The 27,407-nt window shown below is 31.6% G+C and overlaps 1 protein-coding gene across 18 annotated transcripts in view; it reads right to left on the minus strand.

Moving 5' to 3' along the window:
- The window catches only part of LOC129798856 (probable nuclear hormone receptor HR3), a 194,883-nt gene that overhangs the window by 26,710 nt on the left and 140,766 nt on the right, over nucleotides 1-27,407 (minus strand). For 11 of the 18 annotated variants that reach the window (XR_008751471.1, XR_008751472.1, XM_055842287.1 and 8 more), the window contains 2 exons: nucleotides 5,425-5,590; nucleotides 2,088-2,254 (listed from right to left, as the gene is read on the minus strand). Coding sequence is in view for 15 of the 18 variants with exons in the window: in XM_055842287.1 (XP_055698262.1) it covers nucleotides 2,088-2,254; nucleotides 5,425-5,590 (333 nt within the window). In the remaining 3 variants the exon portion in view is untranslated. The remainder of the gene's footprint in view (nucleotides 1-2,087; nucleotides 2,255-5,424; nucleotides 5,591-27,407) is intronic. The other 7 variants (XR_008751473.1, XM_055842288.1, XM_055842289.1 and 4 more) reach the window with 1 other exon arrangement.

Genomic DNA, 27,407 nt, shown 5'->3' on the forward strand with positions numbered 1-27,407 from the left:
AGAGCGAGCGAGATGACTAGATCTAGATCTCACTTACTCTCATTGAAATGTCAAAAACATGTTTACAAAACAAAGGTATTTGTGCGTTGGGCTTTAAGCTAAGAGATGGTATAACGTAATTATTCTCAAAATAATCATTACATTACATTCTCGTCAGTTTCCCATTAAGTCGTATCTTAGCTTAAGCCGTTAGTCTGTCTAGGGGGTCCGGGTCAAAATCCCGAAATCCAAAATCCCCAAAACCAAAATCCCGAAAGCCAAAATCCTGAATTCTTAAAAGTGTCATAGCTACTTTCATTAAATTCATTAAATTCATAATTCATGAAATTATTCACGTGTGTATACACATTATTCCTCCATGTAATTTCATCCCTTTCAGGATTTTGAATATTCGGGATTTTGGCTTTCGAGATTTTGGCACTTTCGGGTTTTTGCCGTTCGGGATTTTGGCTGCCTCCGCTGTCTAGGGCATAACTACTTCGACTAATGACATAGAAAATTTTAAAAATACAGGAATCAAACACATTGACACTATTGGAGTCGTACTGTATACTTATAAATTTGGAGACTATCAAATTCGAATATGAGTATTTTACAAGGAGATAAAAATAATTCTTATTAGTAGGCAGCCCCTTGATACGACAAATATCCTTAAAAATTAATTGAGTTTGTGGGAGTTGTGAATTTAATGCCAACTTTTAGAGCCAAAACAAATACTTTCGAGCAGTTTCTTTGGAAGGAAATTGGAATTTTTGAGCTTAAAACCACTTAAGAAGGAACTTTAGCAAAAGCTTCCAAAAATAGCCTCAGAGTTGTTTTTATTATTTTTTCGGTTCGTCAACAGAGAGCTGTAGATTGTATTTCAGCAAGTGTTGCAAAGTAAAAGAACAAATCGATAATGATTTGTAATGCTCCAAATATGGAATATAAGACGGAATTCCTGCAAATGAGTCTATTAGACACTTTCACAAAAATTGTCTTCCGATTTTATTTATAAAATGTAAATAGAAATTTGGGTCAAAATTAGCACAAAACAGATACATAATATTTGCTCTATTTTTAATCAAATACAAAAAAAAGGAAATCTCTCTGACCTCCATTTGGGGGGGGGGGGGGGTAGTGAGACACAATATCCAACGGAAATTCTTGGAATTGTATTTACCGGGGTAATATTAAAAGGAAATAATCAATGAGGAGAAAACCTTCTTCCATATATGTTTATTTTTAGAAATGGCACAATATAACGCACCAATTCTTCTTCTATTCCCCAAATTTTTCCCTTGAGAAAATCATCTTCCTGATAAGGTTATTGCCTCTGGCTAATTTTTCTCTAACTATCCCTCTCTATCCTCCTCCACATACAGAGACTATCATCCCTGATTATCTTCTAATTAATTAAGTCTCTCACTATCTCTCTCTTTCTCCACGTGAACTTTACCATGGGGGATTTTCTTAGTTAATTTCCATCAAGTGTTATTATTTTGCAACTCTGCAATTTATTCTTCATTTAATTTCCACCACAAAATTAGAGAGGGAGCGAAAATGAGGAAGTGAAGGAAGGTAAAGAATATAGGAAACATCTTTTATTCTACCAAGAATATACCAACATTTTCCCACCCTGATTTAGTTTTGGGATTTTAAAATCAATTTTACCTCCCAATCTTTTATCCCCCGATACAACAAAAAAGGAATCAACACAGGCCAATTAGTTAAACCACAACCACGAAATTGCTTTTTTTTTAGAATACAATTAACCACCAGACTCTCTTATAGTTATTAGCAATAATAACAATTAAAATGATTTTTCTGCACAAGATGTTTTCTCTCACAAGTGAATGTCTTTTTTTGTGATTATAATGTTTGGTGAAGTTCTTTTGCTCTTTGCTCTAAATAGAAATTTTCGTGAATGACAGTGTGAAAGGAATAACAGAAGAAAAATTACGATGAGGGATGATTTTTTTTATATAAAAGAGAAAATTACTTCGTCTTTTTTTTGATGATGAGGTTTATAAGATGAGGTATGAAAGAATAAAATGACTTATTTTTTCTTGGTATAAGAAATTATGAGAAAAAGGCTTCTGACTTACTGTGTCCCCCAATGAAATCGGGATCAATCATCGTACTTCGAGGCTCATATGTTGTTGTACTGTCCACATAATCGGCGGAAATGTCGTAACCCATTGTCTGCTGAGGCGTCACAGATGAGGAGTAACCATAGGGACTAGCATATCCCACCTCATTGAGGTACGTGTACCTATAGTTGATTGGAAGTTTTCGGAGAAGGATGGAAAGAAAGGAAAACATTAATCCACAAAAATCACACCCAAATCATGAAACTATTCTGAATGAAGTTTAGAAGTCAAAATATCAGTAAAAGAAAAATTCCTTAACTCTCAATTGCCTTTAAAAAGAAAAATAAACGCGAAAATTTATTCTTTTAGGTTATATCAGAATGTGAGTAAAACTCTCACTGAGAATTCGGTTTTTGAAAGACAAAACCTTCTAAATTGACTAAATAAACCGGCTTCAGACTGGAGGTTTAGCCTACTTCCCGAGGGTTTCAAAACCTTAAACAGGAACTGATTTTATTGATTTTTCAAAATTAAATGGATAATTTGCCCTTGATATCCAATCCGAAGCAACAATTTCTTCAAAAATCTTGCATGATAAGGAATTAAAAGATTTAAGTCATATAGCTAAGCCTCATGTCTGAAGACCGTAATACATGTAGGTCTGTAGGTATGTTCTGAAAAATAATACCATTTATTCACAAAAATTTAATTTTTTTAATTGAAAATTTGAGTATTGTGTTTTAAGGTTATGTTATGCATAACCTTACGTTTTTGACTATTTCTTTTGAATTAAGTCCAACACGGAGAAAAATTTCAGACTAAACAGTCTGAAATTTTTTTATAAGATTAAACTATCTTATATTATCCAAATTTTTGTAAGCATTTTGATATTATCATTTAAATATCAAGATTGTATGACCAAAAATTTTATGAAAAATCTCAATACTGAAAAAAAAATATCTTGGCTGAGGTTACCAAAGCTTGGGATCTTACGAAGTATGGGCTGGGCATTTTCTCCTAAGTTTAGTTTATCGTCTAAACTAAACAAAAAATGTAGATCTACCAAAATTTGTAAAATTTAAACATTGTAAACAATAATTTTTTGTAGACAATAATTTTTTTTATCTTAAAATATTTTGAAAAATAAAAAGATTGTGTAAGATTTTTTTAGCACATATTAAGTGAGATGCATTATGTACCAGCTTTATTTTGCTAAGAACTATTAAGAATATCAGTTCATTCGAATATTAAATATTCAATTAAGGGGTTACAAAGTAAAACATTTTCAAATATATTTTTTCAAAGTTTCAATTCAATCGAAATAAAACTCTAGGAGGTAGGGGATTTGAACATCCTACGATTGTGCTGTGAGGATCGTAACATGGATTTCAGACCTAAGGCTTAGCCATATAGCTTAACTGCTGTAATTTCTTAATAAGCAAATTTTTTTAGAAAATTTTTATTCACTGAGAGAAATCCGAAAAAGTTAAAATAACATTCCGAAAATGTTTATTTTACCCTGCAGTATTGATCCGAAATCGGTGTAAATATTATGCTTTTTAGGTGTATTAGTGGTTAAAGTTACCCTTTTTCATGTTAATTTTACCCTTAAAAGGGTGTAAAATCAACATTAAAAAATGTTGATATATTTTTACACCTAAAAAGTGTTGAAATTGTGAGGAAAAAAAGTTAATCGCACCCCCAATTTTTTCTCAGTGTTCAGTATTGTATAATAATAGCAATTGACTAATATAATAATTGACATTAAAGAAAAAGAATTGTAAGTGTTAATATAGAAAAGCCAGACCATCGGGAACAGGGCTAAAGCTCTATACTGAAAACCGCTTAACCTTTAATGGCACACTGAGAAAAATCCGAAAAAGTTAAAATAACATTCCGGAAATGTTAATTTTACCCCGCAGTATTGGTCCAAAATCGGTGTAAATATTACCCTTTTTATGTGTATTATGGGTTAAAAGTATCCTTTTTCATGTTAATTTTACCCTTAATAAGGTGTAAAATTAACATTAAAAATTGTTGATATATTTTTACACCTATAAAGTGTCAAAGTTATAAGGAAAAAATGTTAATCGCACCCTCTTTTTTTTCTCAGTGCACTTTTTATCAAAACTCGATTTCTAAAGGTGGTTCTCACGATTTTTCGAAAATTAAAGCATTGATTTTATGGATTTTATTGAATTTTTCACACATTTTAATCCCAAATTCATTGCATAAACGATAAAATGCTTTCCATAATATCTTTTTTGTATAAAAAATATGCCGTAAACTCAATTTTGATTATTTTCAAAAATCCCTCGCTTTAGCCCAACCTGTAAAGGGAAGTAGACCTACACTGAACTGAGACAATATTGAAAAATCTATTTGTTTCATGTATTTCTAAAGAAATCTAGGCTTTAACACAAATTTAATTTAGTTCCATAATACCTTTGTGGAGCTAAATTACATTATGTTATTACCCAGTTTGTTTTAGATAGATTAGATTAGATTTCAGTTTATTTCCTGCCTTTTGGATCCAACGATCCTTTCTTAAGACTATATGTATATATTAGACATATTAGAAAATTATCATATAATGAAGCCCCAGATCAATGTAGCTCCAGTTCTCTCTATTCACACTTTATCCGAGTTTTTTCAAAGGAATATCTGAAAATCAGAATCAAATCTGAAGTTAAGAGATTAAATTAAATAAATCCTATAATAAAAAAAACATAAAGTGCTTTTAAAGCTCTCAAAGCTCCTATTACCCCTTAATGATGGCCTCTGACGCTAAATCACAATTCTTTACGTTGATGTCGTTCAAATTTATCAATTGAATAATTTTGTGTTTAATGAACCGATTAATCGTCGAAATTTAAAATAATATATAAAATTCGTTGGAATAGTCGTCATAAAATCGTTACAATGCGTTTTTTATTTTGTACAAATACCTAATTAAATTATTGCAAAATTTTTAATTGTAGAGACTTATCTCTCTCCAGGTAATGGTGGACAGTTAATTTAAATGAATAAATAATGAATGAATAAATAAAAAAAACAAGTTTGTTGTACAAAAATTGTTCAGAAAAGGCATTGGAGGGTTAAGAAGATTCAGTTTATCTTCCAAGAATAATTGATCAAATAATTCTTATGTATATTAGGACTCAATTCATTCAAAATAGTTCATTTAATCAAAAGCAAAAAGCTTGTAAGAATAACCCCTATTGAACAAAACACCCACAAAACAAGGAAAAAAATTACAGCGAAAAAAAGGGTAGAATGAGGTTGTAAAGCATCCTCGTACCAGCGTGAAAAATTAAATGTGAAATTAAATGTCTACACGATACAAAATTACCCATTATACCCATGATGAAGTTGATCACTGCTTGATGGCGTTTGGGTGTCAAAGACAGAACTATCAGGTGCTGCATCACTCTGAGCTCTCATCTGTGCTCGGTGAAACCGCACCTCGTCCTCCACCTTTTCCCTCTGTTTCTTCGACATTCGTCCAAATTTTACAGCTGAAAAGACATTGAGGAAAAAAACAACAATTTATTAAAAATCAATGCGACAATTCAGGGAGAAATAATTCACAGGTTCCTTAGCCGAGACACACTTTAGAGCATCGAGCATATGCTGCATAGAGAATTTTGCATTCACCTAATATCTTTCAGTTTATGAACTATTCTAACCACCTAATTAAATGAAATTAATTGAGAATTCTTGAAATGTTTGTATTCTCACTGTCGGTGGATGCTGTCAGAAGAGTCTTCTTGTTTAAAAAAGAAAACATATGACAGAAGAATCGTGAGAAAGTCGTGAGTGTGCTAAAGAAGAGCTACTTCATTTCTCTCAAGCACGAAAGTTAGTGGTTTTCATTTAATCTTCCCGCACTTCCCGCATATTCCAAAAACCAAAATTAGTGAGAGAATTTTGCAGATTCTTCAATTGACACAAATTGTACACAATTATTCATTCCCTCAATCCATAAGTCACATTAAGAATTCTTTGCTCATTTTTTTTTATTATAGTTTGCCCTCGCACCGAATAAAAAATCCATCTTCTCACACTGAAATACCGCGTGTTGATGCACACAAGATCAACTCTAACAAGCCATCACACAGTTGGAAATCGTGTAACACACGAAAACGTTAATTTTATAATATTAACGTTATTACAGTGCTTATTTAAAAGGCAGTGTGTCAAAAAACAGTTATTTATTATTGTGTTCTTCACATGTTCCTCTTTAAGCTGCTTCTTCTTCAACCTTCTGGTTTCGTGTCTTCTCCAATGCATAACTTCTTCGGCCTCTTGGTCATCCAACCTGGGGGATTCTCTACTGTATATACTATAGTGATGATGCGTGAAAGATGCGATATTTACATAGACATATCTATTAAGTTTATTTATGAGTTTTCTATTTGCATCCTCAGTTGAATCAGCACAATCGGGTTTTTCTTGATAAGGAATCGTGAAGATGGCATTTTATTCTATTTTGCCAATATTAAACCTAATGGCAAAATTATGTAATTATCTAATGCACTTCAACATTTCAGATAGTCCCTAGTAGTAATAGATACTTTATAATATAAAGAGTTAGACATTATTATAACGGATAAGAAAATTGATTAGTTCTCCTTTACCGGTGTCGTTTGTCCATGATAAAAGACATTCGAAGAGATCGGCTTGCAAATCAAAATCGAAATAATTCCCTGTTCGAATTTCGAAATGTCACAAGTGTCAACAGAGTGTCATTCTCCACTTTATTGAGAGGAAAATCAAATAACAAAGTGCATAATTTTCTTCCGATTTAGGCTTATTAACCCTTTAAGGACGATTGGAACACCGGTGTCCCACAAAGAAAATAATTTTTCCTGAAAACCTGAAGTTATTTATCTCTTATGTTTGTACGTAATTGCAAAATAGAAGATTGAAGGAATCTAGGATATTTTTTGCAAGTCTCCAACTATTTGCTATATAGTAAATTTTTAAGCTAAAAAATGGCGAATATTTAAATCCTCATAATGAAAATTTATTTTAATTATTTTTTATACTTCCAATTGTTTTTAGGCAAAACCGTTTTAGAACAAGATACTACAATACTCAAACATAATATTTCTCTTTAGAGTAAACATTATCTATCATTGGTATCGTCACAAAAATTACTTAATTTTTTTAGCTAGTTTTGTCCCTATTGTTCATAGAGACAAAAAATACACCAAATCAGATTCTGTTGGCTTTTCGAAGGTTAGATGTAAGAATCGTAAGTTTTGTTTATCGGTTTCATTTTTATTGCTGATTTTCGGTCAGCGAAAACTGCCTCGTCGTTAAAGGGTTAAGACCGAAAATAACATATAAAAATCAGTGCGAGAATGGGGATTTTTTGGACTTTTCCGTGTCTTTTGCAGCGGTCATTCGAATATATTGAACTGCCGAATATCGGACAGCTCTTATCACAGATGCAATTTTTTTTCATCAGAAAGAATCTCGACTAAAGGTGTCTACACACTAGGAGAAATATCTTTAAAAAATGCCTTTTTAAAGAAAATTTCCCCTATCCTTGTTAAATTGTTAAATTAATCCAAATGGAGACAAGGGAAATTTTCTAATTGGAGACAAATAGTGTATAAGTGAAACCGCTACGAAAGGCTTCCAAAACCTTGTTGAGTTGCTCTTGAGTGCAGGATTTGTTCTTATTCCTGGTTTTTTCTCATTTTCCATCTAAAACAATAAGAAAATCTCTCCAAAAAATCATATTTCCGGGGTTTCTTATTGAAGCATTTGAAGACACTTCAGAAAAACCCTTTTTGTTCACGAAATAGGTAATTATTTCATTTGAAAATTTCACGTACCGTTAACAATAAAGATAAGCACTTAATTTAACTAAAATTAGCCAGAAACATGACATAAATGTTAAACAAAACGAATAAACAACAGTCACCTTATTGCTGTGTTTTTCATTGGAAAACATGGTCGATCGATGAAAAATTCGATGGTGAAAAGGTACACTTTTAATTTTTCTGAGAAATTAACAAATTAAAATTTGCGATTATGAATGGGTTTTCGCTATATTTTGATCAAAATTAACTAAATAATGAAACTGTGGTATAGAAAATACATAAAAATAATAATTTAGTACTATCATGAAAACAATGACATTTCCATTTGGAGTAGTCAAAAATTTCCATTTGAAGCAGGTTTTGAATTAGCCTAATTTACCCTAAAGATTATAATTTTATGTAAATAGTGAATCATTCTTTAAATTTCGGGTGAAATTTATCATCCGAATCTCATATTTCATGTCAAAAAATAAGTATTTCGTGAGCGTCTCTTCAGTGAGGTAATGTTTGCTATTTCGGACAGATCTTTTGCTTTTCCAAAATTGCTATATTTTAATTTTTTTTTCAATTTGTAGGTTATGAAATACCCAATCAGAGGCAAGAGCATTGCCTGTATGAAAAATATAAGATGAAAGAGGCCTTGGAAGAGTTCTAGAAGGCCAAGTCACTATGGGAATCTGTGCGTAAATTTGGGATGTTCTTCTTAAATTTTTCAGAATCTAATATACACGAAATATATCAGGACTCTGTCGATCATATAAATGTATTAAACTAAATATTAAACTCGTTTCATATGATTTTTTGAAATTTACTATCAGTTGTTTCACACAAGGTAGTCTAAAAACAAGGAGTCGAAATTCCATTCAAAGTGGCCGAAATATTACGCAATGCCTGTATTATTATTCATTTTTAAATTTTAAACACTTTAGGAATTAATTTAGAGAAATATAGTAAAATAAGAAACCACTTTTAAGGGTTCCAAAGAATACTGCTAAAAAAAGAAACAACAAGAAATTTCAATACGATTTAATATTACATTTCAAAGTTAGGACGTTGGTACGTATTTTCAACTACGTCAAAATTTGGCACACATACCCTAACTAAAAAAAATGTACTCCAAAATATTTTATTCTGATCTAAAAATTTATTGAGCTCATTTATTACTATAATTATAATAAAATTAAACCTTTTCTTGATTTCGATAGTGTTAAAAAAAATAGATAATGTAAATCAGAGGCGTGCAAGAACTGTTGAAACCGAATAAACGTCAAATGAAACTTGTACGTCAATGGTCAAAACGCTACTAGAACAAACTTATTTTGACGTTTATTCGGTTTCAACGGTTTTTGCACATATCTGATGTAAATTGTCTTGTTCTGGATTCTTCTACATTATTTAGTTTCATTTCTCAAGGTAATTTTAATTGGATATTTTTTCTATTTAATTTTACTAATTTTAATGAGAGTAACTACAAAAAAAATTGAAAACAAAACTGCAATGATATAAATGCAAAATGTTTTTTTTATACTATTGAAGACGTACCGTAATTACCTGTATCTAAATTTACAACATTGCATTGCATATTTTACTATAAATATATTTAATTCGCCAATGTAGTTTTATTTTGTGAATTATGTATCAAACTCAATGCATTCTGGTGAGAAATAAATTTGATAAAATGCGAAGAATGGAAAATTCTTATCATTAGGATTGAAGAATGCGAAAAATTGCAAGTTATCTTAATTAATTTATTAACTGTTTAAAATATCATTCTCCATCTTATCCAGTGAAATTTCAACAATTATTCTCCGTATTTAATTTGAGAGATATGCGAAAAGTATTTTGTCTTTCCACTTATTTTTTCCGTTTAATTATTTTGCAACTCGACATAAGGAAACAGTCTCAAGTGATGAAATAATCTAGACCTCTTTAGTTCTTCTGCACGTGAGGAGTCATCCATAAGATTTGTGAATTTTCCTCTCTATGAAATAAGTACAGAAAGAATGCGAAGAAAGGTGCAAGAGATGCAAGGTAAAGTGTGTTAAAATAAGAGGTCAAGAGATGGATTAAAAAAAAAATGCGAAATAGTACTGTAAATACAACCGCTAGAAGTAAATTGCACACACGCAACATTTAAAGAATGTTTTGAACCATTTATAGTGTCTTGCGTGTATTTTTTAGCGGTTTTTTTTTGTAAACACTTTGTACATGGCAACTAAAAGACAGGAGAACAAGAGATGATTTTCTTTTGAGGAATCCCAAAAAAAGACCAACTCAATTCTTTCTCTTTCTCACTCCCCAAAAAGCATTTCTCAAGCATTCTTCACAAACTTCTTCCGTTCTTTGCCTGCATCTTGATGTTCCAAAACAATTTACTTTTTATCATAAAGCAGCATATTATTACACAATGCTTATTCTCATTTTAATATTCAACACTCATTTTTTTATTCTCTTATTATTGCTATTGTTGTTCTCTTTTGTCGGAGCTCTTTTCACGCTATAACTTTTTTTTTGGCAACATTGTTCTTATATGCTTGAGCAAGAGAGACTTTAAGGAGCAGATAACCGGTAAAATGCAATGATAAAATTATAGTAATTTACAAGGCAATTTAATATAAATGCAATTTTTCACTCTAATTTTTTTTTGAAGGAAGGCGGATATATGAATATTCAGTAGTTTGGTTATTCAAATCAATATATAGGAGGATAATTGGACTAATCCCGAACAAATATTGGTTTTTATTGCGGGAAACATGAAATTGACTTTAGGTCATAGCTGCTTGCATAATAATTTTTATTGTAAATATGCTGACAGTGAATATTGGTCGGTATTTTGCAAGTTAGTTATTTGTATCGGGATATCACTCGAAAAACCGTTGTAGTAATCATTTATAGGGGAGAGTGTGGTAGGTGAACGAAAGGACAGTTTCAGTTTTGAAGAATCCCATTGAAAGGGATAATATAAAACTTTCAAGTAAAGAGCTATCTAAGCCCAGTTTAAAAAAAAAGCATTAATTTTATTACGCTTCTCGTATGTTTTTTGCAATTGATTTTATAAACTGATTCATCAAAATTTTTTATAATTTTTTATTTTAATATTTGTCTTATTTCACCAATTTCTGAACCATTCCAGGTAGGTGAGTTGTTCTGCTTGAAGTATCAAAAAGTAAGGTAAGTGTACAAAATTCCGACCAGCTTGCAAATTCGGCCATATTTTTGTTTTTCAAATTCCCATGAATTTTTAGTTTTTGCATACCCTAGAGATTGTACAATGCAAAAAAATAACAGAAAAATGTCGTTTCGACGAACAAGATGCTCTGAAAAAGACATTGGAAAAATTTCGGAAGGGAAAGAAACTATGAGAATGAAGGTGGCCGTAATAGGCCAAAAAAGTTATGTCTATATTTTTATTAATTTTAAAATGTATTAAGAATGATTTAGAGAAAATAAAAACGATAAACTGCCTATAAAGTTCTAAGCAACTTGCATTAGAAAAAAAGTAATAAAAAAAATCAATTTGTATTAAAAATATTGCATTTCAAACTTAAGGCTTTGGCGCTTGCATGTAACTATGCCGAAATTTGGCACACTTGCCCTATACTTCGTTCATATTTCTATTTTCAAGTTTTCAAAGTCCAAGATAATAATTTCCTAAGAACGGAGTAACCTACTAAGAATAATCATTCAGAAGTAATGAAATTGATAAGATTTCAATTCTTTTTTTAGCAAAAGCCTAAAGCAGATTGAGCAGTATTTTGAAGAGATTGTTATAGTCAAACTGTACCAATACATATGCAATATCGGACACGTGTTTTGTTCGGACACGGAGTCTTCCGAATGTAGCGCGCTCTTCTCTACAGTTTTATTTTACGATTTTAATTAAAAACAATTTAAAAATGTCAATTGAAAAGGTTTTGGCAGTTTTTTTGCCGATAAAGTTTGAGATTTCAAAAAATAATATTTCCTAAAAGCACGTAAAAGAGAAAAATAAACTTTTAGTGCTTTTTGCATATTTACAGAATGGAAATTTAATTGTAAAAATATTTTTTTAGAATATTTTCTGCAAAAAAATTCTATACTTTAGTTGAGATTCTTTACAATTTTAGTTTTTGAGGATTCAAAACTTTAGAACATTATAAAAAAAATTATACTACAAAAGATACAAGAAAGTGATATAATAGGTAATCCTCCAATGTTCAGAAAAAAAGATGCAAAAGATCTGCTATTCGTATACAAAAATTATCAAAATGGAGCAATTGATAAGGAGAGCATGACAAAATCTAAAATATTTTATGTATTTTGTCTTATAAAAAAGAGTAAGAAAGACTGGGGCAAAAAGTCACAAAACTAAAATTTCAAAATTCACTATCTTCCAAGATAAATAAGATAGAAATTCCTGGGGCGTTCGAGTAGTTTGTAAAAAAATAAAATATCCGTTTTGTGACTTTTTGCCCCAGTCTCCCCTATTCAAATTCTGTTATAAAATTCCAAAACGATTTAATTTTTTTGTATTCTAATGTCTTACAAAGTCTCAGAATACTATTTTAAATACATTCTGATACTGGAAGTCAGAAATAAAGGTTCATTTATTGTCCTTGGATCAAAAACTGATTTCTTGAATATCACAAAATTGTTAAACACATCATAAAGTACTTATTTTACGGTTTTTCGAAATCTATTCTACGTAAAAAAAATTAAGATTTTTTCAAGCTATCCATAAGTGTTTAACCCTTTAAGGACGAGAAGGTCGACAATTGATGGTCAGAAAAAAACATTTTTTCTAACTTTTTAGAGAAAAATACATCTTTAGAAAGCCGTAGGCAAAAATTTCATTTTTGGGTCACCGGTGACCCAATCGTCCTTAAAGGGTTAACGTCCATAAATTGATGACTGCACTCTGCATGGTATATAGACTTCTTACCCACAAGAGGTAACATTTTGGTAGAATTTTGCAAATGTGAAGCTCTGAGTTTTTAGACATAACGCTGTTTGTCTGTTAGTCCATCCGGTTATCATGCTTAAAGGTCAAACGGATATCAGGCCTTGGAGGACCTCCCCATAAGTCCACCAGGGACCATTAATATGCCCCTCATTTTTTTCTACCATCCTACCCTTGCCTTCCAAAACCGTGTTTTTTAGATTGCTCGAAAACACGTCGTACGATTTGTTTCATCTTTGGAGATGTTTTATGGTGTCTAGACACTAGAAGCAATTTTCGTCAAAAATTGCCTTTTTTTTAAAAAAAATTATGACGTTTGTGCCTACAAGAATTTTCTAAAGAAATTGCTCCTAGTGTGTGGAGGCCATTAGAAAGTACCCAGCCGAATATTTGCTCCCTATTCGAAAATACCGTTTAATCATTTCTTAACGGTTTTTCAAGGTCAAAGAGGGAGCGTATTTTTCAACCGAAGGGTAATATGTTTGGGCTCGTTGAAAAGGCCTTGAAATTTTTAATAAAACTGAACCAGTTCCAATCGGTTGTGAAAAGGCAATGAATCAGTTATGAACGTTATGAACCAATAAATAATTTTTGTCCGAAAATCAATTCAATTAGGGGAAAGTGCTCTTCCTTCGAACGTTCATGCCTTCGAATACTGTGAATTTCTTTTGTTTTTCGAAAGAAATTTACACTGAATTATCACGAAATTATCAATAATTGATGATAAACCAACTAATATTTAATAGAAATGTGTAAGTCTCTTAGGAAAACTAAAAGAAAATTCACATTATTCGAAGGCATGAACGTTCGAAGGGACAGTACTTTCCCGTACTCTCAACCTAATTTGGAGTATCTTGAGAGATTTATGAATTGTTTTAAATCGGTTAAGAACCGATAAACGGCAAATGATGTGAAAGTACTTTTGACGTATACCGCTACGGAATGAACCATTCCGCAGAGCATGAGATGTTTCACCAACCCTTTTTGTAAATAATAGAGAACATTTAAATTTTTACGGTTAGTAATTTGATAAGTTTTGAATTGTTTGGAGGCTAATTCACGGTTTGATAAAGTAGGGGAGGAGAGTACTCTTCCTTCGAACGTTCATGTCTTCGAATAATGTGAAATTTCTTGTATTCTTTCTAGGAGACTTACGAATTTCTATTGAATGTTAGTTAGGCATTATCAATTATTGAATTACGTGATAATTATGTGTAAGTCTCTTAAGAAAAATGAAAGAAATTCACATTATTCGAAGGCATGAACGTTCGAAGGGAGAGTACTTTCCTCTTTACTTTTTTCAAAAGCTTTTTTATATTTCTCACTGCTAAAATGGTACATAGAGGCACTTACTAAATATATTTAAACTAGAAAAAACATGAATATTCAATTGAGATCTTCAACAGAGCTTTCAGAGTAAAAACTATTCTTCTTTCAAATTAAACCAGTCACCAAAGAAACACAATAATTTCATTACGAAATAGAAAGTGTCAGGGTACAGAGAATGTTTAAAAATATCCTTTGCAGTAGATATTTGTTCTGTGTTTTCATTTGATGGACTTTTTCTCATGTACATGTTACGCTAGAAGTCACTTGGCTGTTGTGGCTCCTTTTGTACGAAGCATTTCCAGCTCAATTGCAGTATTTTGCAATGGAAAACCGATGGTAAGAGGGAGGTAGAAAAAAAAATCATAATACAATATAATGTGTTAACAATGAGTCGATAGATTCACAATTCAAAGAGTTTTTTTTTCCCATTTCGAGCCATTTGCAGTGTGAGAGAAGGAGTTTCAATTTATGCTTGTCTCATAGCTATATTTTATTACAGCATATATCATGGAGTTTATATAGAAGACATGTCGAGTTGTAACAGAAAAATCGATACATGTGAAAATTGTGTGTATATTTTCCTTCCATTTAGTAGGAGTTTTTTAAAGTGTTGTACGAGGATAGACATAAAAAATATTTGCTATTAAATAGTATAAATCCTCCTTTTCAAATTAATTGAAAATTCAACGTGTTTTTTTGCCGGTAAAAAAAATTTTCCAGTGGTTTTAATTTACAGCTGCGTGAGAAAAGTTTTTTCAAGTTCTTTGATTCTTTCATCAAAGTTCTTTAAATGATACAGTCAATGACATAATTATGGGGTACAGAGTGGACTTTTTTTTGCTGTTTTTGCTCGCAGCTCACTCTCTTAAAAAGCTACAACTCATCGATCTCTGACAGTGATCCCAAAAAGCAACAAATGACGAGAATTGATTTTGCAGATGATTAAGCATGTTTCGTGATTGAGAGTCAAAGAGCCGTTCATGAAGAAAATTTCCCATTGAAATTAAAGTCTTTAATCCAACGGTGGATGTATTATAAGATTTATTAGAATTTATAGTGATTTAGTGGAAGAGGTTTCAATTGGGAAGAAAGTTCATTGGGGTTGTCTCTTGTGAGTCTGTTGATTGTGAATTTATTTGAGATCTTAAATTTGAAACGTTGGTAGGGTAAGATGGGGTAATTCGGAATCATGTCTAATTTGGAATTTTGAGATTTTCTCACTGTTTCAGTTAATCAAAGAGAAAAAGAAAACCACAAAAAGTACAAGACTTTACATTCGAGAGTACTTATTCGGTCTTCTTTTTTACATTTGTCATCTAAAACTGTTAGGAAATCGCACAGTTTCAAATTAGACATGATTCCAAATTATCCTATATTGCCCTATACCTCCAAGGTTTCCCAAATAAATCAAAGGAAAGATACCACAGGGTGAGTCAATTGAACTGCAACTTTTTAAAGTGCTGTATTTTTTTATTTGAAGATGAAATTTATTGACATAAACGAGAAAAAGTCAGAAAATAGTCAACATTTGAGAATATATTTAAAATTTTACATAAAATGACCTTTAGGATAGATAATAGTCCTGTGCTAATCAATGAACGCATCGCACGCTGTCCGAAGATGAGACTCCGGCATGTGAGCCCATACAAGACGAAGGGCTGCCTTCAGCGGATTGACACTCTGGTATTTTATAGTCATGATATTGACCAATAAAATGCCGCTTTTGGAGAAGTCAAGAGAATTTGCATTCGCTGATGCAAAACGAAACATTGTGTTTTGGCCAATCTTCTTTGACGTGCAATTTCTGTAATGGTTCCGGTGCTTATTGGAATCTCTACTAATTTCTAACCGATCTTTTTTGTGTACTCACGGTTTTAGAGCTTCTTCCAGGACAATTTACCGATACACATTGATATTCATTTCGATCCCATAAGTCGAAAAATATCAAAGGACATCGCGAAAGTCATCTTTGACATCGCGAAAGTCCTTACCATAAAAAAATTATGGTGATTGAGTTCCGGTGGACGTTCAAATGTTGAAATTATATTGAAACAACCATTTTATTTGCTCCCGGATTACTAAATTGGATAATTTTGGCCAACAGAGAAGCTGATCTTTGGCAATTGGCCTCTAATGGCTAAGCGAAGCAATTCATGCACCCAATCGAGCATTACTTTTTCTTGAACATCGATAATTTTTAACTTTTCGGAATTTTTAAGACTTCATATGGAGATCCTTTTTATAGATATTTGTCTAATGGTTATTTGCTATTAGAGCGTCTTAGCGACCGTTTGTCTACAGCTATGACGCGGATTTCGTTCAATTCGCTTCTTCACTTTGAGGACGATGGTTGACAATGATGCGATTGTTTTCGACATTCACCATAAAGTTTTATAATGCTGGCAGTAGTCCTGTATCGAGTTATATTTCAAAATTCAAAAGAATTAATCGTATTTAGGTATGGAAGGGACCTAAAGATAACCATTGGAATCTTTCCGGTCAAATATAGAGCAATCGCGCCATCATATTTGAGTGCCATTAGGGGAAAGTGCTCTCCCTTCGAACGTTCATGTCTTCGAATAATGTGAAATTTCTTTTATTTTTCCTAAGAGACTTACAAAAATTATCACATACATCAATAATTGATTATAAGCTAATTAATATTTAATAGAAATGTGTAAGTCTCTTGGGAAAATAAGAGAAAATTCACATTATTTGAAGGCATGAACGTTCCCAGGGAGAGTACTTTTCCCTACGTATACAAGAAAAATCAAAAAAAAAACATAAATGTTTTTGTGGGCCTGACACCAACCCCCTACAAGTTGCCTGAAATTTGAAGTCATTTTCTCAAACTTCAATTTAAATTTGTATTTGAATTATTTTGCACTCGCTACCGTTATGCTAAATATTTAAAAAGTAAGAAATTTTTACGTATTATAAGATACCTTTCCGTATGGAGGGATAAATATACTAAATTTTTGTTTAAATAAATTTTTTCCTCGGAGCTTTGTGGGCTAAGTCCGAGATCAATTTAGGAATTGGCTTCAAATAGTTCCATATAAAAAGGCCAACTTGCCAAGGGGTTGCCTGAAACCAATCAAGTGTACTAACTTTATGTAAAATTTGAGCATGCTGTAGCAAACAGTTTCAAAGTTATATCGATCTAAATTTAGTTGCAGTTCAATTGACGCACCCTGTATTGAATTTAAAACTTTATGAAATACTTTTGGTGAGTTAGAAACCTAATTTAACAAAAGTGGATTTAATTTACACAAATAACTACATTAAACATAGTTACAGAAATTCATACATATGATTATTATTACACTTTATTACAATTAATTAACCACATGTTATTAATTGAAACATATTTTTGTGTAACGTTAAAACTAATGTAATCGGCGTTTCGTTAATTTGATGTTCTTTTCAAAATTTTATATTATTGTTAGGGGCGGGAGAGGTAGTTTCATGCTTGATTTGAGACTTGATTGAGACCGTTTTACAAAACGTTTTTGGCCTTTCTTCTTCATAAAACTATAATCAAATCAATTATAAGATAAACCCTAATGTTCTGTACCTTGTGCCTCAAACTACCCCTGTTTCAAACATCCCCGTTCTCCCATTACACATTTTAATCATAAGAGCTTCAATTGTCTTTAGATTGATTTGTAATTGAAGTGATTAATTTCTAACCAATAAATTGGCAACATCCTTAATCGTCCTTTACATTTCCTTTACATCAAAATTGAGGGGAAAATCCAAAGTCTTTACCAAACTTACATAAATAATTACGGTAAATTAAAGGGAACTAAAACAAGTTTGCATGATATTTACCATCATTTTCGTGTCACGCTTCCTCTTAGTTAACGCCTCCGAGAAAGACAATTTGAATTCGGAACCATCCCTATATTTTTGAACTTCAAAGAGCGGTATATTTGCATTCATGCTGAACTTTAGCGACACTCAATGAAAGTTTCAGTCGCAGGAAAATCCCTTTAGCGCGACTCAAACAATTCTTTCCCACTGCACATTCGTATGTAAACAATGTAAAATGGCTTACAAAGACGCAAATAGACAAATTAGAGGTGTTTTGCAACATTGGCACAATAAATTATATAAATTTTCATAGAATCTTTGCCAATATTGTGAAAGCATATGGAATACAAAAAAAAAGAAACTAACATTGGATTCTTGGTGAAGCTAATAGTTAGTTTATTTTTCCTCTCTGTGAACATACAACACTCTTGTAACTTATTTGGTGGAAAAGACGTAAGAAGAAGGATGAATTGTGGGGATGCCCTTCGGCAAACTAACTGCAAAATTGTATATAAATCGTTCCGGTGATTTGTTTCTCTTTGATAAACACAAATTGATAGTTAACTATTAGAGCTTTTGCTTGAGAGAGCAAAGGTACATAAGTTCTTATAAAATATCGTTAAAATTTTTTGTCTCTTCAATAAATCCCACGTTAGTGATTCAGTTATGCGCTTTAGTATAAATCTGCCCATTAAGAGATTGTCAAGTAAGGGGACATGTATGAAGAATAGTCTAATAATCCCTTGCACCTGAAATTCTTCCCATTGTACAATTAAAATGGATAATACAAACGTGCGTAGGAGCGCAAAGACTTGTTCAATAAATCGTCACTTGTATCTACGATTGTTCTATCTTTTATATATTTTCAAAAGCCAGATAGAACAATTGCTGATTTAAGTGATAAAACTGCAAACACACCCATTAAACCGATTAGAACGCAAAGATAGGAAGTTGCATTGAATAATTTGTACCTTATTTCGCAATTTCAATCGATAACCATTCGTATGTTGATTTGATAAGTTAAAGAAAAAAAAATGAAGAATTTTTCCTTGTTCACTTCCCCTCTAAGACTCGTCTTCTACTTCTCTTTTTTTTTGCATATAGCTATGAATGAATTGCTACTACCAGTAAAAGGTAAGAAAAGTATAAATCGATAAACTACTCTAAATGGGGTTAAAACACAAATAGCAAAATGTTTCGCAAAAAAAAAGAAGTTGCATTGATATTCAATCAAGAGAGCGACAATGAACTCCAACAACAGCACAAACGTCCTTAACTTTGTTATAATTTTCACACAAGAAAATCACGTAAAGTGCATACACAAGTTCGCATTTACGTTTTATAGAAGAAAAACTCAAACTCATTTTCCTTTAGTTAGACATTTAAAGAAAATTTTGTTCAAACAACCGGAATTACTGAACTAAATAAAATAATTAATTCTAAAAAGAAGAAAAATATATATCAATCAATTTGTTAAAATGCCCCAAGTTAGGTTTGTCATTGAAATTTTTACATTGTTAATTAACTTCTTAGCGTGGTATGTCGACGCAAAATATGGCCCAATTGAAAAGCTTCCGCAATGAAACCTACATTTTTAGAGGAAGAACAATGCGTTCATGTTCTCATTTTATATGGAGAACTTTTCTCACAGGAAGTAAAATTGGTTTTGGCAACAGACAATCTATTAAAAAAAAATATACTGAAATGCAGTTTCGAAGATTGAAATAGTTTTTTCTACAAATATTTATATGTACAATTAAATATAATATATTAGAAAATTAACCGAATATTCGAAATTTTCAAGAAATTATTTAAATTTAATTGACAAGTCGTGGATTATTTTACCTTATTGAATTTCTTAAATAAAACGACGTTAACGAATTGATTCTAATACGACGAAAAGTAACGTTTTCTCAGAAACTTTTAGAAAATAGGAAAAATACGTTAATCACGAAATTTAGTTTGATTAATCATGATTACCACAAAATAAGTTATTTTTTCAAAAAAGGTCTCCGAAAACAGATTCCAACGACCGTATTTTTAAAATTAAAAAAAAAAATTTAAATGTTGTACTTTTACGTGCTTAAGAGTTCAAATCAAAAAATTACTATGTTCAAAAAACAAACTTAGAGAAAATATGCTATTTTATTGTCCTCGTAATCACATAACGTCTTAACAGCTGTTTGCTGTTAAGAAACCGTCAAGCAAAGTAGTTCCATAGTTAAGCAATAATACCCGATTAAAACGGAATAAAATTGAGCTAGCTTTGGTATTGTAAATCTTGCAAAGCTAAATCCTATTTTCTTCTTACAAAATTTAACAAAAATTTCAAATTAAATATCTAATTGTAAAATATGATTATCTATTATATAATTAGTTTATAAAGCAATAAATCCCGAAAACTATCTTTTGCACCCTGGTATTCCGAAGATGTTTTTAGGCTAACACTCACTATTCGTGTATATGCAAAAGAAGCCTCCGAAACATTTCTTATTAAGTTTTTACAAGTTTGAAAATTAATAAATCTAGAGAGAATTGGAACGGGTTTGTATTTGAAGTCCCAGGGAAAATTTTTAATTCACAATGCCTTTTCCATAGAAGCCGCTATACCTGAGAACAATTTTAATCGAAAAAAATCATAAAAAATTGATATTCTGAAGGAAATTTCCTGTAGGGGAAAGTCGTCTGCCTTCAAACGAAAAATGGAGTTCCAAATTTAAGATTTTTTTCTGAAGAATCCACAAAATGGATTTTATTTTCTACTACACCAAAAAATTCTCTTGTTCATTCGACGTATATGATTACCTCATTTAGCACTTGCAAGTCCTCAGTTTTTCCTTTAGAGGAAATTAAAAAAGTGATGTCGATTTGTATGAAGGCAGCTGGCATAGTCTGCCTTCAAACGCGAGGCAGCTGCCTTTAAATGTTTTTTTTTTCACTGAGAATATTGAATCAATAAAACTAAATGGGCTATAAATGATTAGGTTGAAGCCTAACGCACTCACTAAAATCATCACTGCAGTCAAAAGACATTAAACAATAACTTTTCTTCACATTTTTCTGAAGCACTGTTTTGCACATGAAAATTTGGAAGAAAAAGCCATTGAAGTTGAAAATTGTCAACTTGAAACATCCCGGCCGGAGCAAGATAGCAGGTTATAAGTATTTGTATGACGTTCGTCAGAGAAAAGTGGGAGTTCGATTTCACATGTTTTGATGTATGGAAAGATAGGATTTAAAGGCACACGACATTAGCATTTAAAGGCTGCTGCAGGGTGATATTTGCAAATTTTTGCCACCCACAAAAATTATGTCATCTGAACCAAAATGTATTAACAGAAATATTAAGCCTTCTATGTGTCACAATGGAAGATTTATTTGTAAAATGATTTTTACTATGAAAAATCACATGATTTGTGGAACATCAAAATTACAGTTTAGAGCTCATTTTCATTTTTTTTATCTAGCATCTAGGAAATAGGAGCTAGGCTCTCCATTTTTTGATGATTTGTGAGGATGATGGATAGCTACCTAATAGTTAATAGAATATAATTTATGCTTTTGAGAACAACGAAAAAATCGCAACATTTGAAGGCTGCTGCATTTAAAGGCAGACGACTTTCCCCTACTACTGTGGAAAGCAATGTTAAATACCATCAAAAGGACAATTTTCACGAAAATTGCTCCAATTCGGTGTGTGCAGAGTCAAAGTATGATTCTCCCAAAATGTCTCAGCTGTCCCGGCTATTTGTTCTATTTGCAGAAAATGTCGTTGATTTTCGAAAAACTTAAATAGAATTTCGAATTTTCATGCTCGATATTTTGTGAAATGATACAAAAATTTTCAAAATACCACAATAACTCAAAGATCATAAAGCGATTAATTCTATTAAATGATGAGACAGGAATATTATGATCCTCATTGTTTTGATATTCGCACAATAGATAATTCTTATTTCGAAATACGAAAATTATACGTTAGGGTAAATACTTATGGGCAGCTTGCATAAATCATAAATTTTCACCGAAAAGGATTTCGAAAAATCATAAAATTAGTATTCTATGATTTGTTTAACAGTTTTGTATTTTTTCAAAACCTGAGAGGTAATTCACGAGCGCACCAAGATAAGTTTTTGACTGGTTACTGGTTAATATATTTCATAAAAATAATATTGCCTCACCGGTTAAAAATAAAGTTTTTAAGTATTTCGGATTAATATAAAATGGAGTGATGTACGAGATAATTAATTTTGGTCATAGCTAACTTCCCGATTAACCAGGGGCGGAATGATAACTTTTCGATACTATCGAATCGATAGTATCGATAAATCTATATCTCTTAGATCAAGTGGATGTCGACTTTTTACGCATTGTTGGGCCATTTATTAAGACATTCTTAAAACAATGTGACTATTGATAAATATCTATATTCGTTACAGAAAGAGCAGCTATCCCTTACATTTTTCAGAATCGACAGTCGATAGTATCGAAAATAAGTTATCATGTCACCCCAGGTAATCGACAAACGAAATAGACAGTAATCAGTAATCAGTTCTGACTGGTTATTTTTAAGAATTTGACCTCTGTCTTAGATAAAAACCCAACCGACTGTCCATAAGTGTGTAACGTCCTTAAGTGGTGACTTCACCCTATCATTTTTATTCGAACATTTGAAACATATTTACAAAGTAATTACTATAGTGTGCAGGCCGATTTTAAACAAAGTAAATAAAAATTGTTGAACGAATTATCGCAACAGTCTGACTTATTATTTGGTCCTATACGATGATATGATAAATTATAATGCAATTCAACATCATTATTTGTTATGTCTCTAAACTTAAACTCGTGTAAGAGAAGATACAGCTATTTCTAAATCGAGAAAAAAACCTATAGAATTTCTTTAGTTAGCTGTGATTCTTCATTAAAGAATTTTAAATACCACATATCTTTCAATAAAATAAAAAAATAGTGATTTAAGAGCAAAACCATTCATTAAGTAATTTAGAAGAGTAGTCGAGATGGGAAGATCCTCACTTTACTACATGATACACGAAAAAATCTCGATGCTATTTGATAAGAATACCAACGTTATAAGTTTGTTTTACGTAAAACCAGTAATATTCCATTTCTATGCCCATTAGAAAAATTCATCTGCATCGCGATGTAAAGAATTCTACTGGAATTTAAAATAATTCAAATTTATACAATTGAATTAGCTAGAGTTCTGCCTAAAAATCGGTACTCCCTAATTAAAAAATAATTTCTGTGAATTCGCACTATTTTGTTATTCAACAAAGCTCTCCTGCATAATTGAAAATGCTTTTTGATTCTCTAGTGCTGGTTATTTTTTTTCCGTGCGTCATTTGAGGAATTTTAATTTGAAATTTATTTGAAAATCCACCCTTTCGTGGAGTTTATTTAAATTAAATACAATCATCAATGAATTAATTAAACACAGATTAACACTAATGACAACGAAATATCTGTAATCCACAAATTATCCTGCTCATATCCCTCGTGATTTTCACAGATGGAATTCCAGAGGGATGAGGGTGGGAATGTTATTCGCTGGGATGGAATTCTGTGCGTAAAATTACTCATAGAATCAATGTAATTTGTGGTTGTAATTGAATTACCACCAAAGCCATTTGAGAAGAATTAGATAAAATCGGATGTATATATTTCGGAAGTTCAATGATCTTGGAGTTGTTCACCCCTTTTGTTGGATATTGATTGAAAAAAGCTCATGTGGGAATAAATTTAGAATGACACGTAATCCTCCAAGTTGTGTGCTTTAGAAAAAAAAAAATTTCTATTTGGGAAAATGTATGGCCAGTGACTCCTATTGGCCAACCTCAAGAATTTCAGTATTGATATTGTCAGTGTTATAGAATTCGTGCCGGAATGCCAAAGACCGATGGATTTATTTTGGGGAGTTGAAAATAGTACATATTTTTGCAAAATTTTGCTTTTAAGTTCATGAATGGATCAATGAAAAACATTTTAAAAGTCACATACTGCATGAGTAGAGGAAACAAAACACTTTTTGCCATTTTTTTAGGCAAAAATTGAATTTAATTTGACTAAAATAAATTTTCATCAAATTATGCCCAACGCACAATAACTTTTGTTTAGTAAATATGTTTTTAGCATTTCAAGAGTGAGTGAGATCTAGATCAAGTCATCTCGCTCTCTCTCATAGGAAATTTTGAAAACATGTTTACAAATAAAAGTTATTGTGCGCTGATCATTATGCCCAACGCACAATGACTTTTGTTTGTAAACATGTTTTCAAAATTTTCTATGAGAGAGAGAGCAAGATGACTAGATCTCTTTTTCATTCACTCTCATTGAAATGTCAAAAACATATTTACAAAAAAAAATTTATTGTGCGTTGGGCATTGTACCCAACGCACAATGACTTTAGTTTTGTAAACATATTTTTGACACTACTATGAGAGTGAGTGAGACCTAGATCTATCTAGTCATCTCCGTCACTCTCATAGGAAATTTTGAAAATATATTTACGAAAATAAACTATTGTGCGCTGGGCATTAAGCTCAAAGTTTATAGAAATATTTGGAAACTATATTTTTGTCGACCTTGAAAGTAATTTCAAAAAATTACCCGAGTTCCCGATTTTCCCGGACTTTAGTGTACACTGCCCTGCGGTTATATGGCTTAATAACACCTTTATCTTCCGAAGTATACGCTTAAGTGTTGATCCTACAAAAAGGATCTACATGATCTAGTTAAAGAAACTTTCTTACGCTCCATGGAATACTTTACCTTACTCAGAGAAAAAATCGAGTAAAGGGCAATGGGCAGAAATTTATGGGAGCTGGTCCAACCCTTTTCCAGAGATAGGAGTAGGCCCGTTTTGTAGGCCGAGGCTCATATCAGGAAGGACAGTCAGTCCTTGAAAAATTAGCGATATCCTTCTGAAAATTCACAAGTTTGACATTTTATTTCTTGAAAACGACTTAACCGATCTTAATGAAATTCGGGTCAAAGTTAATATGCGATCTAAGCTTTAAATATATATTTTTAGATTTTACCTTTGATTGCTCTATCTGGTGGCTCCCATACAAACTAATCGCGTTTTAAAGTCTTCGAACATTACAGGACAATAAAATGAAGAAAAAAATCGTATGACGGGAAACCATTGGTAATTTGGGAGTTCTTGGAATGTCTTTAACATGTCTGTCGAAGAAACTTATAGTCCGTCGCGTCAAGTTTCTGTGATATCTTAAAATAAAAGTTCTTAAAAAATAGGTAGAATTATTTTTATGAAACTTGCTTTTTTTCTCGATAACGGTATATCGTAAGTTGTCAGTGCCAAAGACCTATTTCTAAAGGAGAACTCTAGAAATATTTTCCTAGAAGAAACCATACACCTATACCTCCCTTGTCCTTGTAGTTATTCAGATTTTTCTCAAATATCCTCGAATGTCCTTTAATTCCATTAAAAGCATTGCGTTCTTTTGTCTCCTTAAAAGAAATATTCTCCTCAAAAAAGGTGCTAGGGTTGCTGAAGATCATAGCGTTGGAAAGGTACCGTTACCAAGGGAATTTTAACAAAAGGCTCAGAGTATAATGGCTAAATTATAATATTATTACTCTAAAATTATTATTCAAAGTTTTTGAATAATGGTAACTTTTAGGACTAAGTGATCTTCAGAGGCTAACTCTATTTCTTTCAAGGAGAATATATACTGAGAAGACATTTCCCTACATAGAATCCTTTTTATTAATTTGAAGAATATTCCAGGATTTATTGGGTAAATCTGGAAAATTACAGAGAAAATGAACAGATAAAGATATAGTTTGTTCTAGATAAATCTTCTTTGAGCCCTTTTTTACAAATTGTTCTTTGAAATGACCAACATAAGATAAATTGTTATTTTATAAAAGGAGTTTTGTAAAAAAATCGTCACATTTCTTAATTATATGTTTTATGCTCTAGTACTTTTCTTACATGCTTTTGGGGTTGGTCCCGGAACAAAATTGCCAATACCTATTCGATCGTATAGGTCTTATTCGTGGCGAAAGGTTGGACCATTTTGCCCATTGTCCTTTACTCAAATTAACGCAAAATAAATTCTTTTTCATTGTTAAACCCAAATGACTTTTTTCAAACCTAATGTTACATCTATTTCGGTGAATTTTATTTGAAAGAATTGTTTCAATTCTTTTAGAGTAATTCTTACTCTTTTAGTCCTAAAGTTTACACGGAAGTGAAAGTTAAAATTACTCTTTTTTGCTAAATTAACTTTTTCCGGACAAGTCGAAATATAAATACATTTTACAATTTGTTTTTTGTTTTTTTTTTTAATTTTTAATTTATTTATTTTTTAATTCAATATTTGTTTTCTTGAAATCAGGGTTCCCATACTACGAAGCACTCCCAACACATTTCTGATGAATTTTGCTAATTGCAAATCATCTAGACTGAAGTATAGTTTTAAATAAAAAAGAACACTTTACTATATACTTCAGTCGAAATAAAATTTTTCGTCGAAAAGGAATAATAAATGAATAGAAATGAAACAACAATAAAGGAGTTGTTTCAACTCTCATTTCTTAAAATTTACAACAAAAAAAGAGCAACAATTACATCATTCAAGTTAATTAACTCGCCGGTGCAATTATTTTAACTCTCGAGCTTTTTTCTTAGTGTTGTATTAATGAAGTGATTCTTTAAATCTAAAAAAAAAGATTATTTTCATAAAAATCTTTTGACGAGAAGGAGCTTTTGTGTCATGATTGATTTTTCATGAAATTCCAATTAAACATAATGATTTTCTGAGTAACACTTTAAAATAAATAAAAGTAAGGAAGACTTTTTCCACTGGCAAATTGTGGTTATTGCACCCTACTAAAATTGGTAATTGAGATTTTTCTGCTCTCGATCGAAAAGTCACGATTCTCCTTTTGTGAACACCGTACAATCATCTCTTAACTTTTGAATAAATTCTAAGAGTGCGGTTGGATAAAGCAGGTTTAGAAGATAACACATGGTTGAATATTTAGCGATAAGAGGGAGCATTACATGTGCGAATAAGAATATCCCTGACAGAGTCTTTGGGGATAATCTCCTTGAATATTAATCACTTTTGGTGTCTCTAATCTCTTGAGCTTTTCTCCTCCTCAACTTTCCTCATCAAAATGATCTCATACCTCTCCACTTTCCTTTTTTGATACTATCCCTTAAGACGTTCCACGGGGGATGGATAACAGACAAAGTTTCTAGTGTTTTGCTTGGAGAGTCTTTGCGAACGAATATGAGGCACAAAAGAGATTAAGGAATAAATAATAGAGTGTTGTGAAGGGGCCCATAAGAAGTTCTATAGCTCTACCCAATGACTCTGTATGTCAGAATAAAAGCGCCAAAGAGGCGCGTAGTAAAAA

The sequence above is a fragment of the Phlebotomus papatasi genome, chromosome 1, assembly GCF_024763615.1.
Source record: "Phlebotomus papatasi isolate M1 chromosome 1, Ppap_2.1, whole genome shotgun sequence".
NCBI lineage: Eukaryota > Metazoa > Arthropoda > Insecta > Diptera > Psychodidae > Phlebotomus > Phlebotomus papatasi.